A 15672-nucleotide genomic window follows, 5' to 3' on the forward strand; every position below is an offset into this window, starting at 1 on the left:
ATTATGAACGGGTCAAGTTGATTTATGGGTCGATCCAAAAATAAAATTAAATGTCCAAACCCAAAGTTATTGGGAAAAATATATTGGTATGGGCTTATGCCTATCCATGGAATCCAAGTCATGGCCCGTACATGGAAAATAACAAATAGAGAAGGTATAAAGATTAAATAAATTTTTATGTTTTTATTACATTTAATTAAATTTTTATATTAAATTAAATAAGTTTTTATAATTAATTAATTATTATTAATTAAAATATCATTTGTCATTTATATCTACATAACATTAACGTAGAAGGTAAAAAATAACAAATAATCTTATTATCATGCTAAATTAACATGTTATATTATCATCAATTATAATATGTCAATCTGTTATATCATTTTAATTATAATATGTTAATATATCATATTAGTATCACTTGACATAAAATGACAAGTGACATTTTAACTAAATTAATCAATAGTGATAAGGACTTATTTGATTTAAAATAAAAATATAAAAAATATTTTAGTTCCAACTAAAATATAAAAAACATTTTAGTTCCAAATAAAAATATAAAAATTTAATTAATATAACAAAAACATAAAAAATTATTTAAATTTTTTTGGATATTATATAAAAAAGAAAAGGTGAAAAATTTAGAAAATGACAATTTCTTTATAAAGTGAATTTAAAAATGATAACTTTTTTAATAAAAAAAACACACTATCACGTTAATAAAATATGTAAGTTTTTACAAAGATCTCTCTATTTGCATGATATAAGATTAACGTGCCCAACATTTTTATTGCCTAATTGGATGACATTTTCATTCTATCGATCAACTTATTATCTACTTTGATTACGTTTTTGTCACCTCATTACGAAATTTGATGATATTTTTATCACCATTAATTTATTTATTTATATTTTAAAAATATTTAACATAAATAAAATTTAAATTAAATTTATTTTGATATTACTTTGTCACGGGATATCAGTCTCTTCCAAAATACTAACCTTATATGATACGCAGCGTTACACATAAGCTTTCTGGGTTCCCCTCTCGATACGCTTGACTTATATTGAAGAAAATCACAAAAGCCTTAATTTTTAAATAGGGATGAAGTGGAAAAAGTTTATGTTTATTAATAGTGAAGTAGATAAAATCGAAAAAAGAAATTAAAGTGAAAGGGAAAAAAAATAATAATGGTGGCTCGCGAGTTCCTGGTTCGCCATGAGGACTTGACTTTCGCCGTCGATTACGACACCGACGACGGTTTCGAAGTCTCTCTTCTCTCTCTCAGCCTACAAAAGTTTTTCTTTATATTTTTGTTTTGCTTTCATTTCTCTCTCTAGAACTTTCTATTTTTTGGAAATTTTCAGGTGTTTCAGTTTCAGCTCTTCTCTCTCACTTCAATCCCTCCCGATGAGCAAAAGGTCAGACGACTCTCTCCTTTTCTGACTTTCTAATGAAAGTTGTTTTTTATGTTTGGTTGTTGATGGTGCAGATCGTCGGGGAAGATGATGATCGAATCGTATCAGACAATTCTGATCTGGCCGCCGTTTCGGAGAAGCTCCGATTGGTGTCGATCGCCTCTGAGAAGGAGAAGGAACCGGAGAAACAGGAAGAAACGACTAGTAGTGGTGGCGCCGGTGCCGGGAACTTCCATGCTGGAAGCTCCGTGACGTCCGATGAGGAATTGGCGCGAATGTTACAGGTTTTGCTTCTGGATATTGAATCAATCAAATGCATTTGTTTCTTAACTATGAATTGTTTTAAAATTTTATAATTTTTCTCGATTTTTTTCTTGTTAATCTTAGGCAGAGGAAGAAGCGCTGTTGCTTCAACACTATGCAGCAGGTCAAAATAGTGGGCCATTTGAAGAGAAAATTCGGCCTTATATTAGCCAAGTTCTCATGGTACTTTCATTTATTTCTTGTTTCTATATATGTGCAAATTTGGATTATTAATATGGTTATTAGTTCATTTGGTTTTTGAGAACATGTAGGAAAAACCTAATTATTAAGACATGTAGGAAAAACCTAATTATTAGTGTATTAGATTTTAATGCGCCATAGCTAGTTCATAGACTTTTGGGAAAAGAAAAAAGAAAGAAATTGTTAGGACATGTAGGAAAATGTAATAGAATGATATTTTGATCATGGGCTTTTTTTTTTAACTTGTTAGACTACAATGGAAGTAAAAAGATCGAACTTCTTAATGTTAAACTTTCACTGCAAGAAAAAGAGGATAAATGACTTTGTAGAATATTATGACAATGGGTAGATGGGATATGTTTGCTATTTTCCTCTACTATTGATCAATTATAGATGGTTAGTACTTAGTAGCATAACTTTGATAGTTTGTCTATTGATGTAGTATGAGGATCCTGTACGCCAGGAAGCAGCTCGAAAGACAGTTCCTGTAGATAATCTTGAGGAGAAAGCATTGGTTTCTTTGGCCAAGGTGAGGGCTCTGAACTTATGGAATCTGGAAGAAACTATGCAATGTAGAAAATGTTAGGGAGTGCCTCTGCCCTAAAATTTATCCTGGTATCAACCAAAATATCAAGGATCAATGATCCCATATCATTTTCCCATTAGGAAATATTTGAGAGCCTTTTAGTGTGCACAATCTTGCTGTCTGTCAGTGCTGGTATATTTCAAGCACTTCCAGAAAAGGATGCCTTTGATTGTGATTTATTTGAAATTGCTTTTACTCCTTTTTTCTTTGTGTCTTCTTTTTAGGGGGAAACAAAGTTTGATATGTGACTTGATCTTAATTAATGATCAATGATGGTTTTCTTTTTAAATTGACATTGCATTTTGTTATGTATGAGATTAAGAATCATCACATCTCTAGATTTTATTTTGCAATGACATCATGCTAATCGTTGATTTTGCTAAATATGCTTTAGGAGGGGAACCTTAAACTGTCAAAAATCGAACAAGATCATGCTTTCCTGATCCAGCTGCTTTTCTGGTTCAAAAGATCCTTCAGGTTTTTCAGTTATTTTACTTTAAACGGTTCTGTACTTTCTCATAAACTCAACAGATCTAACATTTTACTTTCTATAACTTTTGTGGTGTTCATTTCAGTAAGTTCTTGAGTCATTTTCCATGGATGGAGTAAATAAGATTAGCTCTGACCTTTAGCTTTGCATTTTTCTCAGACTTTATATAATGGATAATGTGTAATATATCCTATTATGAATAAAGCTTATAGGAAAGGTAGTTATTTGGTTACCATGCAAAGAAGGCAGGATGATGCTTGTAATTCCAAATTGACAGAAATTGTGTTCTCTATTTTTATACATTGCTGATTCTTCAATTGATCTTGCAGTTGGGTTAATGCACCTCCTTGCGATGGTTGTGGCAATGAAACCACAGGTCAAGGAATGGGCAACGCACTCCCTTCAGAAATTCAGTTTGGAGCAACTAGAGTTGAACTTTATCGGTCCGTGTATAGAGCAGTTTTGTTTATAATTTTTTATCTTTTTTAATTCATAATGGTCAATTTGGAACCTCTTGTTTAGTTTATTCTATGTTTCCATTTAGTGCTTCCTTGAAGCCTGCTAGATAGATGGTCAAGGTCCTTCCATAATACTCTGGCAACTGAAGTAATTTATACTTTCAAATATCATCTGAAAGATTTGAATTTGGCATCCTGTGTTACAGTTTGCTTGTAACACCTGCTTGCATGAGGGTTTGACATTATAGATAATGATATTTTTTTCTCACATTTGGCCAGATTCAAGTCCTTTCTCTGCTTTATTCACTGAAGTCTTTGTTAAATGAGATCTTGAAACATCATATGAAAGGAATTAAGTAGGTTGATATGTATTGGTTGGCTCCCTATAGTCTCCTTTGTTGTATTCACAGTCATAACTTGGGTTTTTTATATATAGATATTTGGGGGAAGGGGAATTTGAGCCCTACTCTTTTTGAGAGGGAGATCATGCACCAACCAATGAGTTAAATGCTCGGGCACTCAGGGTCATAACTTGGTTTCTGATTATTGTTTGTTAAAAATCGAAGTTTTTTTTTTTTGGACAACTGCAGTTGCAATTCTTGTTCAAGAGTTACTCGGTTCCCACGCTACAATGATCCACTGAAGGTATGAAACCATACTAGCTTGATATGATATGATTTTTTTCTTTTTTGGGCTGAGAAGTCTTTGTTTCACAAATCTTTCTCCCTTTTACATTTGCAGCTTGTAGAAACAAGGAAGGGGCGTTGTGGAGAGTGGGCCAATTGCTTCACATTGTATTGTCGTGCTTTTGGCTATGAATCTCGTCTGGTTAGTCATTGATGGATGCAATTCAGTTTCCAATCCAATTTTCTAACACACAACTCTTTCTTTTGCTGAAAAGAGTGGTTAAATTGATATAAGATAACAATGAAAAACAGTGTCACCTAGTCTACCGATGATGTATTTTGATGCATCTTCAGCATATACGTAGCTGGAATTGTTTTGATCTGAAGCTCTGGAAGACAGGATATTTGTAATATCTATTAAATAAAAGGGAAAAAAATTCAGTGAGAGAGGAATAAAAAGATTTAGAAACTCAGGGAAGTTAAAACTTTAATTTGAAATGATGAGAATGTTTTAGTTGGATGATCTAGATTCTGTTTGTACTTGAAGAAATAGGTCAAACAAAGAACATGTTCAAGATAGCTTTAAAAAATTTGGAAATGTCATATATGTTTTTATATAATATTTGGATGCCTTTGTTGTTGTAAATGGAACCCATTTTTAGCTTGTAAAGTTATGGATGGCTCCTTTGCTTATAATTGTGATCATTGAAGCTATTGGTTCTGCAATACATGGACTATGGAATCAATATTTCTGGTGGCATGGCATGAAACTGGATTGTATACTTCAGCTATGTCTTTCCACCAGATAACGTTAGTACAATTGCGTTTGCAGATGTTACACAAAAACATGCAGATTAAGTTAAGGGCTGGCAACTTTGTGAACAGCAGCACATTAATACATAGTTGTATGCATGTTATTAGCTCTAACTGGTTAATGATGAGATTCCTTGGCATTTTGATAATTTGCTTTGTGGAGATCTGGTTGCTTGAGATGATGATTTGTCTGTATACCAATTGTTTATTTCCAGGTCCTGGATTTTACAGACCATGTTTGGACAGAGTGTTATTCAGAAGTTCTGGGAAGGTAAAAAGAACTCAAAATTTGTGCTTTTAATTATCTCTTGGAAGGGATGCCAACACTCTAATGAATAGGCTAAACTATATATGGTCATGTCACTAACTAGTTCTGCATATTTTTGTACAGGTGGATGCATCTTGATCCTTGTGAACCAATATATGACCAGCCACTATTATATGAAAAAGGGTATCTCTCAGTTGAACTATTATCCATGTTTCAGAACAATTTCTTTTATTTTGGTTTTTGATACTAGACAGTGTTTATTTTGTTAAATGCTTCCTTTATTACAGGTGGGATAAGAAATTAAATTATGTAATTGCCATTGCAAAAGATGGAGTTCATGATGTCACTAAACGTTACACAAGGAAGTGGCATGAGGTAATTTTAAAATTGTAACTGTGATCATGAGAGCTTTTATTCCCTTCAATCCTTTTTTCTTTCTCATGCTTAGAATGATAATTTTTACATTATTATGAAGAACCATTCTTCATCTTTTTCATCATCACCATTGTTTTTTCAGGTTTTGTCTCGACGAACCATTATCACAGAGTCCTCTCTGGTATCTGTTCTCACTTCAATGAGAAGAGAATGCCGAAGAAACTATACATCTGAAATTCTTTCTGTACTTGAAGAACGTGACAACATTGAAAGGGAAACAATGGAGAGAGATTTGCATTCTACTGATGATGCTTCAATCTCGTTACCTGGGAGGCAAAGTGGGGATAAGCAATGGCGCATTGCAAGATCAGAACATGGGACTGATTCTCTCAGTTTGTCTTCTTGTCCGGTTCGTATATGCAGAGATGAGCATGTGACAAGAATCTATAATGCATTTTGTGCTATCCTTCGTAAGTTTGTTGAGGATTCTTTAATTGTATCCAAAGGTGTTGAAGTTCTCAAGATTTTAAGAGCAACGATTGTAGATCTCAAGAAATTACCTTATAAAAAAAGGAGAGCTTCTTTAAAGTCAAACTCAATTGTTGGAACGTCTTTGGTGCATCAGTTGCTGCCCTCTTTTGGTGAATTGCTCAATGCTATTTCCCTAAAGAGTGAACTGGATGCTAATGGCAGTGTCAGTGTATGCTTAGCTGGTGACCCTGTTAAAACTGCTTTAGCATTGCCTGTTGCCTTGCATGCTTTGGATGAATTGATCAGTGATCTTAGCAAATGTGACAACTTTAGTAAAGATTCTCTATCCTTTCCTCTTCTGAGATTGAACAGAATATGTTCTGGAGCAGTCCTTGCAAGTGGTGAGGAGCTTCCTGTGGGGATTGTAAGTAATAACAGCCTCATTTTTTATATCTAACACTGGAGTATGAAGTGTCTGTATGTGCTATAGAAAATATCTTTAAATTTCTACCCTTGAAAAATTTCAGGCCACAGCAGCATTTGACGGAACTCGCATGTCTAAATGGGAGGAACCTAATGGCGCTAGAGGTATTATGAACAAAGAGAATACTTGCTTTTGTCTGCTTATTACTCAATCATATCAAACCCTGATGGAAGAAAATATACTGTGAGATTTTTTTTTTATGACTTGAGGTTGGAATACTTAATGTACAAGCCTTCTTCACTCCTTCTGCCCTCCTAAGTAGAAGACTTGGTTCTGCATGATGTTGATTTGGGAAATGTATTCACATTTACTGGCTAGGTTAATCTGTTACTGCAGCTGATATGTTTTTATTTAAACACCAACTATCTCTCTTACCATCAAATGTCATTTTGTAGGTTGTTCAATCATGTACAAATTATCAGCCAACATGCAGGAACTTGTTGCATATGAGTTAATGTCAGCCAATGATGCTCCAGAAAGAGATCCAATGGATTGGTATGATTTGCTTTTATGTCTGTAAGCGTGGCCTTTGTTGCTATATAAGATAGAACTTAGATGGGGTTTTCTATCTGCTCATAATCTGAACTGTGGTTTTTACCATTTTAATGGTCAATTAGAGTTAATAGTCTACCAGGGGGTAAACATACTTATGCATTAATCTCACTTAGCCTTCAAATTTTTTATCTTTACAGGGTAGTGGAGGGAAGTAATGATGGGGGATCTAGCTGGCATGTTTTGGATAAACAAACTTCTCAGGTGTTCAATAAACGTTTTCAACGCAAAACATATAAGATACGATCAACAGGATTCTCATCAAATACTTTCAGGTGAACTATGTGTGTTCATGGTTTGTTTCTCATGCAATTTAAGTTCACCCATCTTGAAACCTTTGTTTACCGATATCATGGATGACAGATTTCGATTTTTGGCGGCAAGAGACATTCAATCAACCTCTCGGCTGCAAGTAGGTAGCATTGACCTCTATGCTAGGGAAAGTTAATGTTTCGAAGACTTCTGATGGTTATCATTGCAAGTGAAAATATTTCTTTTAGTCGGTTTAGCTTATATTCATGGCTTCCCTATCTCCTCCAACCAGCAATGGCTTGGTGAAGAATATGGCTTAGTGGAGTATTTGTTGTTGTGCTGATAAATATTTGATGATTCAAATACTGTGTGCTATGTTGTTTTCCATGTCAAATGTTTGCATAAATAACTGCTAGACCAAAGGAAAACCTATATGGAATAAGCTTATCTTCTATCTATCAATGTCACTATCTACTAGTCTTTGCAAAGCCAGCTAGAGGATGCCTTTGCATGTTTCAATACTGAATTTCTTCCTCCTTTTCTTATCCAAAACCAGCGGCACAAAGATTAGAAAGAGAACAGCCTGGTCTATTTACCAGTCAAAGGAATTCAAATCCATCACAGCCTGATCTATGTCCCAACATGTACAATTCCAAAAGGTCCTTATGTAAACAAACAATCCGATGCAATTGGAAAAGCTGAAATAACAATTGGATGTAACATCTGATGATGCAGTTGCATAAATTGAACAGTTTTTTTTTTCAGAATTCAGGTAAAACAGAATCCTCTATTTTTGGTCATCAAAGTATTTAAGATGGTAAAGTTTATCAAAATTTGAAAAAAAAAAAAAGGAAGAAAAACCAAATGAGTAGATAAAACAATGTCATAGTGACCCGAAGGCTTATGGTTCATCCATCTTTCTTGTTTTTCCTTCGGCCCCCTTGTCAGGGTCAATGCTCCTCAATCTTCTTCAAACCCTTCATGTCTGTTGTTTCCACCCTGCATTACAAACAGATATCACAGTGAATATATACAATAGAACGCCGGATTGTCCAGTTACTGCAATAATGAGAGGAAATGTAAATGCCATATGCATCTAGTATGGCAGTTTTACTAGTTCATTTGTTCTATTCCCCAAGATATTTTATTGCTGGTTAACGGTAGTTTATCTTCAATGGACAACATATAGTACGGGGCGAGGTTGAAAATTATACTCCTTTTAGGACTAAAAGTTGCCACGATGAGATGGAAAGTGGTAAATATAAATTATTGTTTCTTCGTGCAGGAAATGCATAGAAATCTGCATAAAAGTAAACAAATAACCTTTGACACGGCATCCACTAATGACAAACTTATATCCATAGGGTAATTCAACATTTATGTAAAGCCTTCTCTCTGGCCACATATTACTCATAATGTTGACGGTAAGCGTATGTCACTCACGCAATAAAACTTGATGACAACAATATGAAGGTCTGTGAAGATTAGAACCCAACACAGAACTTATTGGAAACCCAAAAAACAGAACACCCAACATCAAAACAATGAAGCAAACAATTTCTCAACGAGGTAGATGTCCTTCGCTCTAGAGTAATCTACAAATCATAGTTAACATATGGACAAAAAAAAAAATAATGATAATAACCAAAGCTAGTCGCTTATAAACAAAAGGGACAGGAAATGCTGTAACAAATTATACTCACCCTATGCTCTGCTTCGCTAGGTCAATTGTTTTACGTAACATGAACAAGCTCTTGGTTCAAGTAGTTTAGTATTTTGGAATTTGATACACAAGTAATACTCTTTTTCCTTACTAATAACCATCATAGTACTTTAAAAATCAGTTCACAAGTAACCAAAGCATAAGATCATTACTTGAACAATAATGTATAAATGATAATCATATCTGTGGTATATAAAAAAGACGGAACTAGAATATTCAAGTTTTTAGGTACAAGGACACATCTGGCTGTATTGAAATTGTAGCAAATGACATATAATAATGCAGAGAACTAGGAACAAGAATTACTAAAAACTTACGTTGATCCATGTAAGGCAATCTTCTGAACTTTTGTGATTTCAGAACCGGACTGATTGTCTTCAATAAATATTGTCAAGCTGGTAAACATAATAAAGCAAAATTAACACTAATTTACTCAATGTTATGATAATGACTAATAGTAGCACACAAGTGCATTAACTATAAACATACCTACGAACATTCTGAAACTTGACATACTTCAAGACTGTTGGTTTCCCCTGCAAAAATAGTGAATGTTATAAGATTTATCAGTTCACAATGATTTCTTAAAGTACCTTATTACAGAATAGTTTCCCAACAATGGAAAGACAGCTAAAGAAGAGCTACCTTTAGATTATCTGGGGATAAGACAGCAGTGTCACTTGAAGGGAAGTCATTGACATTACTGCAATAAGTACAATGAAATGACAACAGCGAACTAACGGGTGCTCAAAATCAATAAACCAATTGAGAGAATGTAATAATTCCTTTATTATTACCTAAATCCCATGTGTTCCTTGTTTGAAAAAAGTTTCACTGTCTTTGGACCTGAAAAGACAAAATCAACAACCTCAAAGGTGATTCTAGTAGGGTACAATTTGAAACAAGCATTCATCAACAGTATAAATCAATAGGTCTTGGCTTCAATGTGATTGAATTCCAGCTCAGATGCAGTGATATACACATTAATAAAGATATATATAGGGAGTATTAATAAAAATTGTAAACATATACAAAAATTTACCTTCCTCTTCGGACCCCTTGATGACAATGGAATGTAGCTTAATGACTTGTGTGAAGGGGATATAAATCAGAAGTTGTTCATCTGCATCACTCTCTAGATTCAAGCCTTCATCTTCTCTATAACCCTAGTTCATGAGCATAGGATTAATTATTTCACGACTATACAATTCCCAGACGTCCACAAAAGCAACTTAAGTTTGGCAGGATAAATTATAAATGCATAACCTTGACATTGGTCACAGAATTAACCCCTCAAAAAACCCAATGTTTGAAAAGAATAACTTTCATTACAACCACGATTTTTCCACACAAAAAAGTAAGCTTGTCACCATAAATTATTCAATAACAAATGACAATCAGCTATGATTAGTGGAAAAAAGAAGGCAGAGAAACACGAATAGAGACTAGCTTGAAGAGAGTTACCTGCTTGAGAGCATTGGCGATAGAGTGATTGGAGTTTTGATTAAGGCATTCAACTCCAGACCAATCAATAAAGTCCAAGAGATCAACCTAATCACCAAAAAAAATCCCCAATCAAGTTAACAATTTTTAAAGAACCCTCCTTTCAGTTACCCTCAAAAAGCTGTGTTGAATTTTTTTAAAAAAAATAGAGCGAATCTTTCCAATTACCCAAAAAAATACTTATCGGAAAATAACAAAAACGCATCTTTTCAAGTGAAAAAAGGTCCAAAAGAGACCCAGTTGCCAGATTCCTTGTTTTCCCACCAAATTTCTCAAGTTTTCTGAGAAACTAAACAAAAGGGTATCCAGAAAGGAAGAAACTTTGAAGATTGGAAAACTCACTTGGCTTCTTTGAATTGCAGTGGCTGATTCGACAGCAGACATGGTTTATAACGCTAATGAGATTGCTGAGATAGAAATTTTGTTCTGAGAAGGAAAAAGGCCGTTCAGAAAGAGAATAATTGGGGAGAAAGTTATTAGAGAATAGAAGAAAAAAATAAATATTAAGACATAGGATAGTGCCGCTGCTATGCTGAATCCTAGGAAAAGACGAAACTAGAACTCGAGAAGGATCTCAAACGTTGCCGTTTAAGTACAAAGACATGTTTTTGGTCGGATTACAGAAGTACACGAGGCTTAAACCAAGTTAGGTCTTGATTTCAGATGTTAATTAGTAGAAAAATCGTCAAGAGTGAGTGTTTTTTGAAAGAGGAAAAAGAAAGCAAAAAAGAAGGAAGTCTCCTTTTTGAGATATATTTGTAATTGTAGAGATCCAATCCAAATTCCCAAACCCGAATGGCCCAAAACCTCCATTAAACAAACAAACATATTTTATCGAAAAAGAAAGAGAAATCCACCAACCAACAATATCATCTAACCAAGGGACCAACCAAACCTCAAAAGTCCCTTTTCCTATCCTAGCATCTTTAACCCAGAGTTCACCTAACACAAGTAGAACAAACACAGATCAAACCAAAGCAAAAACCACCCACGAGCCGCAGCCCTTCGTCAAATCAAAACCCCACAAAAGCTTGATAGGGGAGGAAAAAGATTAAAGCATCCGAAAACACTCCAAACTCCAAAAGCTCCATTTTGCTCTTCTCCTCCTATTCATCAGAAACCAATGGCCTCCTTATCCCTCCAACTCTCCTCCCTGCACCACACCTCTACCACGCCTCTGATCCTACGCAGCACCCCTCTCAACCGACGCCCCCCAACCCAGAAACCGTTCTCCATCAGGGCCCAATCCGCCCCAGTCCTTTCCCAAGATGATCTCAAGAAACTAGCAGCGGACAAAGCAGTGGAGTCAGTCAAGTCGGGCATGATCCTAGGCCTAGGAACAGGCTCAACAGCTGCTTTTGTAGTTGACAAACTAGGCCAACTTCTTTCAACAGGTGAACTTTCTGACATCATAGGAATCCCAACCTCGAAAAGAACACAAGAACAAGCTGCATCACTTAACATCCCCTTAACTACCCTGAATAAGCATCCCCACATTGACCTTGCTATTGATGGTGCTGATGAAGTTGATCCTAACCTTGACTTAGTTAAAGGCCGAGGAGGTGCACTTCTACGTGAAAAAATGGTTGAGGCAGCTTCATCTTCTTTCATTGTAGTAGCTGATGATAGTAAGCTCGTCTCAGGGCTTGGAGGGAGTGGCTTAGCTATGCCTGTTGAAGTGGTGCAGTTTTGTTGGAAATATAATTTAGTTAGGCTTGAAGGGTTGTTTAAAGATTTGGGTTGTGAAGCAAAGTTGAGGTTAGTAGGGGATGGTAGTGAAAAGCCTTATGTAACTGATAATGGGAATTATATTGTGGATTTGTATTTTAAGAATCCAATCAAAGATGGATTTGGAGCTGGGAAAGAGATTTCTGCCTTGGAAGGTGTAGTGGAACATGGGTTGTTTTTAGGGATGGCTACTTCTGTTATTATTGCTGGGAAGACCGGTGTGGAGATTATGACTAAGTGATAAGAAAGGTGTGAGAGACAGAGGTGAGGTGGAATTTTTATTTTTGTCGCTTATTGTTCCATGTTTGAGGGGGTTTCAATTTGTGTGGGGGGTAATTTGTTGCAAAATTTTTGGATTTTGATGTTGTGTAGAGTAATTGTAGAATGTGGAATAATTGCGGATTTTGGAAATGAAATTGAAGATCCTTGCAATGGTTTATTTTAGTTTCCATGTTAGCTCGTGGTTGTTTCTCAATTTCTTGTTTTTATTATGGGTTTTTTTATTTGATTTTTGAGGGAATTTGTGGGGTAATTTGTTGCCGAAGTTCGGACTTTGATAATGTATAGACTAATGGTAGAATGTGGAAAATTGGCATTTGGAAATGACCTGAATTGCTTGATTCTTGTATAGTTATACAGATTTTGGAATGGCCGACTTATTTCATATCAAATTTGGTTTTTTGTTTCTGAATTTCTTATGAATTAAAGTGATGAAACATTTAACTTCTAAGCGGCCATAGGAATCCAAGAGCATATAACAGGACATCTTCAGAGAGAATCTTGTGATTTAGATTTGTTGGTAGTGTCTGCCTTTGCGTTAATCATCTAAATAAAGGTTAGTAGAATTGAAGACAGGGTGAATCCTAAAATTAAGAAGCCTGACTTGGTAGTCCTAAATATTGTTCGAGCGGTTTTGAGGCTGTAATAGGTTCTTTGGTATCTGCTGTTGTGTAGCAACTGTGGCCACCATCTCATCTTTTTTGACTTTTGATTAACTCTGTTTTCTATAAATCTTACTTTAGTTAATAAGCTGAGGAGAGTGAACGACCAAGTTAAAGGCATTTTGATAAGGCTGAATTCCCTAACAGTGGCCTTAGTAGCCATACGGTACTATAAACTCGAGATATCAATTGTCTTAGAACAGTGAAAGATAAGGGGTGCATCAGATAAGCAACTGGTGCCAGTCCTATGAGAGTAAGGATAGTTGGTTATTATTGATGAAATATGTAGCTACCAGAAATGGGGAACTTGAAAGGGAAAGGTGGAATGTTTTGCTAGACAAACACTCAGATCCTAGTATATCTTATATGTCATTTTTCCTCTCTTTTCTTTATCAAGAAATATTGGAAGATGGATGAATAGAGATAGAAGAACACACCAGGCTCAAACAAAGACACTAAGACCACCTATATATTTGTAAGTTGAGTGTCTCCTTCAAACAGTAAAATGTAAATTACTCTTTCATATGGCTTGTCCTTAGGGATGTCAACGGGTGGGGTACCCTTTAATTTCGAGGTATCCGAACTCTAATCCTATTAAAAATCAAATACTCTAACTCTATTAACTATCCGAATAATTTGAAAATTATTACCCTAACCCTAATACATTCTCACTACCTTATAAGTACCCTAATCCGTTTAAATACCCGATTAAATAAAAAAATTATTAAAATCTTCTTCATGGGTGCCCAATTACCCAATTAACTTTTCTAATCTTATAACTTCCCTTTAGATTTATTGGTTATAAGTTTATGTAAACAAAGATATATATACTGTAATTAATAATTTTATGAGTTATAATTTTTGCAATGTTAATATACAATAAAAAGTAAATATATTTATATTTAAAGTACATATATATATATATACACACACGCATACATAAAAAATATTTTAATATATAAAATAGTAATTATATTTCTTATAAATTAACACAATATATAAACTATATATATTAAAAGACATTACAAGTTAATTAATAATAATAGTTTCGTGAATTAATTTAATTAATTATAAGAATTTGTTCTTAATTTCATGAAATTAAAAAACATTTAGGTTCCAAAATTATTCTAATCTAAAAAGCTTTCTTTAAGTATATATATTATAAGATTATATAAATAATGGTACATATATTATAATTAATAATTTTATAAGTCATAATTTTTGTAATGTTAACACAAAATAGAAAGTAAATATATTTATATTAATAGTATATATATATATATAATAATAATAATTATATTCTTTTATAATATGATATAATATTCAAATTATTTAAATATAATTAACAATCTAATAATTTTTTAATTTAAATATATTAATGTCATCATATTAATAATTAGAGTAACCATACTTTTCATACATTTGTTAGTTTTTAACAAAAAAAAATTACTTGTAAAGTTGGTAAAAATTGTAAATTTTTAATTTAATTATTAAAATAATAAGAATAAAATATTTATAAATAGTAATCGGGTTGGGGTAACGGGTACCCAAAGGGTGGTACTTGAATCCTTTTATGAAGTACCCTAATCCGGTATAACCGAATAGGATACCCGTGGGTACCTTATAATAAATTACCCACGAGTAACCTATAATAGAGTATCCGTTGACATCCCTACTTGTCCTAACTGGATTCTAGAGTATTCATTGTGGTACACTAACTGAACCACTTTACTTAAAAGATGCAGGGTTTTTATGCACTTTTATACAACTCGTATTAATCCTCGTGAGCATCTTGTATTAATGTCCAGGTGAGTTGAGTGTAGTCTGAACTCAGAGTCAGTTGAAAGATGTGAACTATGATGTTTCAGAAAGACCTTTTATGATGCTACAAAGTTTAAATAACTATTGTTGTCATTCCTTAAGTTGCAGCTTCCTCTTGGTTTGACTGGAAAACTTCAGGAGTATTGATGTTTGTTTCATGTTCATTGTCAATAAATGTCAGGTGAAATTTGATGTGCAATGTAGCATCTAATTAAACTTCTCAGAGAACTGGGGATATTAGAATAAGAGCTACAACCTTGATTAACTTTCTGTATATTTGTCAACAATGCTTTTCAAAAAGACATATATATTTGTCCTAGATGCTTACTAAATGGCTTGAATTGATAAGTTTTTATTTTTATGCCTACAACCACTTTAGTTAAGGTGTTGACATATAGTTTATTGAATTATGAATGCAAGGATTTGGTTTTCAAAGATGGCTGTGGAATAAAAGAATATATCAGTATCTAATGGAATGAGAGAATTTGAAATTTAGTTGGCAATGGGATTTAGTTTTCCCGTCTCCAGTTGCTGGGGCATAGTTTAGCCTAAAGTTAAGATTACTCAACAGGGATCACATTATATAAGTATGTAGGGGGTCTTTTCTGTTTCTCCCCTCCTCTCTAATGCCTCCCCCTACTCCCAACACCATCCCCCA

The 15672-nt window shown here is 34.0% G+C and overlaps 3 protein-coding genes across 3 annotated transcripts; 2 read left to right on the plus strand and 1 right to left on the minus strand.

Annotated features, from left to right (window-relative positions):
* Positions 1-1067: 1067 nt before the first annotated feature.
* On the plus strand, positions 1068-7760 carry PNG1 (peptide-N-glycanase 1). The gene is made up of 17 exons (XM_007030538.3): positions 1068-1269; positions 1369-1422; positions 1494-1703; positions 1807-1905; positions 2366-2452; positions 2904-2986; positions 3329-3442; positions 4048-4102; positions 4199-4285; positions 5112-5167; positions 5288-5347; positions 5452-5539; positions 5682-6434; positions 6538-6598; positions 6890-6989; positions 7187-7321; positions 7410-7760. The coding sequence occupies exons 1-17, from the start codon at positions 1192-1194 to the stop codon at positions 7492-7494; spliced, it is 2205 nt and encodes a 734-aa protein (XP_007030600.3). The 5' UTR covers positions 1068-1191; the 3' UTR covers positions 7495-7760.
* A 248-nt stretch (positions 7761-8008) lies between these two features.
* LOC18600221 (PITH domain protein (DUF1000)) lies at positions 8009-11239 on the minus strand. Its single transcript, XM_007030540.3, has 8 exons — positions 10867-11239; positions 10486-10572; positions 10064-10187; positions 9819-9867; positions 9667-9724; positions 9511-9557; positions 9339-9416; positions 8009-8297 (listed from the first exon to the last, which is right to left on the minus strand). The coding sequence occupies exons 1-8, from the start codon at positions 10906-10908 to the stop codon at positions 8249-8251; spliced, it is 534 nt and encodes a 177-aa protein (XP_007030602.3). The 5' UTR covers positions 10909-11239; the 3' UTR covers positions 8009-8248.
* Positions 11240-11385: 146 nt separating this feature from the next.
* On the plus strand, positions 11386-12696 carry EMB3119 (Ribose 5-phosphate isomerase, type A protein). Its single transcript, XM_007030541.3, has one exon. The coding sequence runs from the start codon at positions 11648-11650 to the stop codon at positions 12491-12493; it is 846 nt and encodes a 281-aa protein (XP_007030603.3). The 5' UTR covers positions 11386-11647; the 3' UTR covers positions 12494-12696.
* Positions 12697-15672: the final 2976 nt, after the last annotated feature.

The sequence above is a fragment of the Theobroma cacao genome, chromosome 5 (genome assembly GCF_053813885.1).
Source record: "Theobroma cacao isolate CCN51 chromosome 5, ASM5381388v1, whole genome shotgun sequence".
Lineage (NCBI taxonomy): Eukaryota > Viridiplantae > Streptophyta > Magnoliopsida > Malvales > Malvaceae > Theobroma > Theobroma cacao.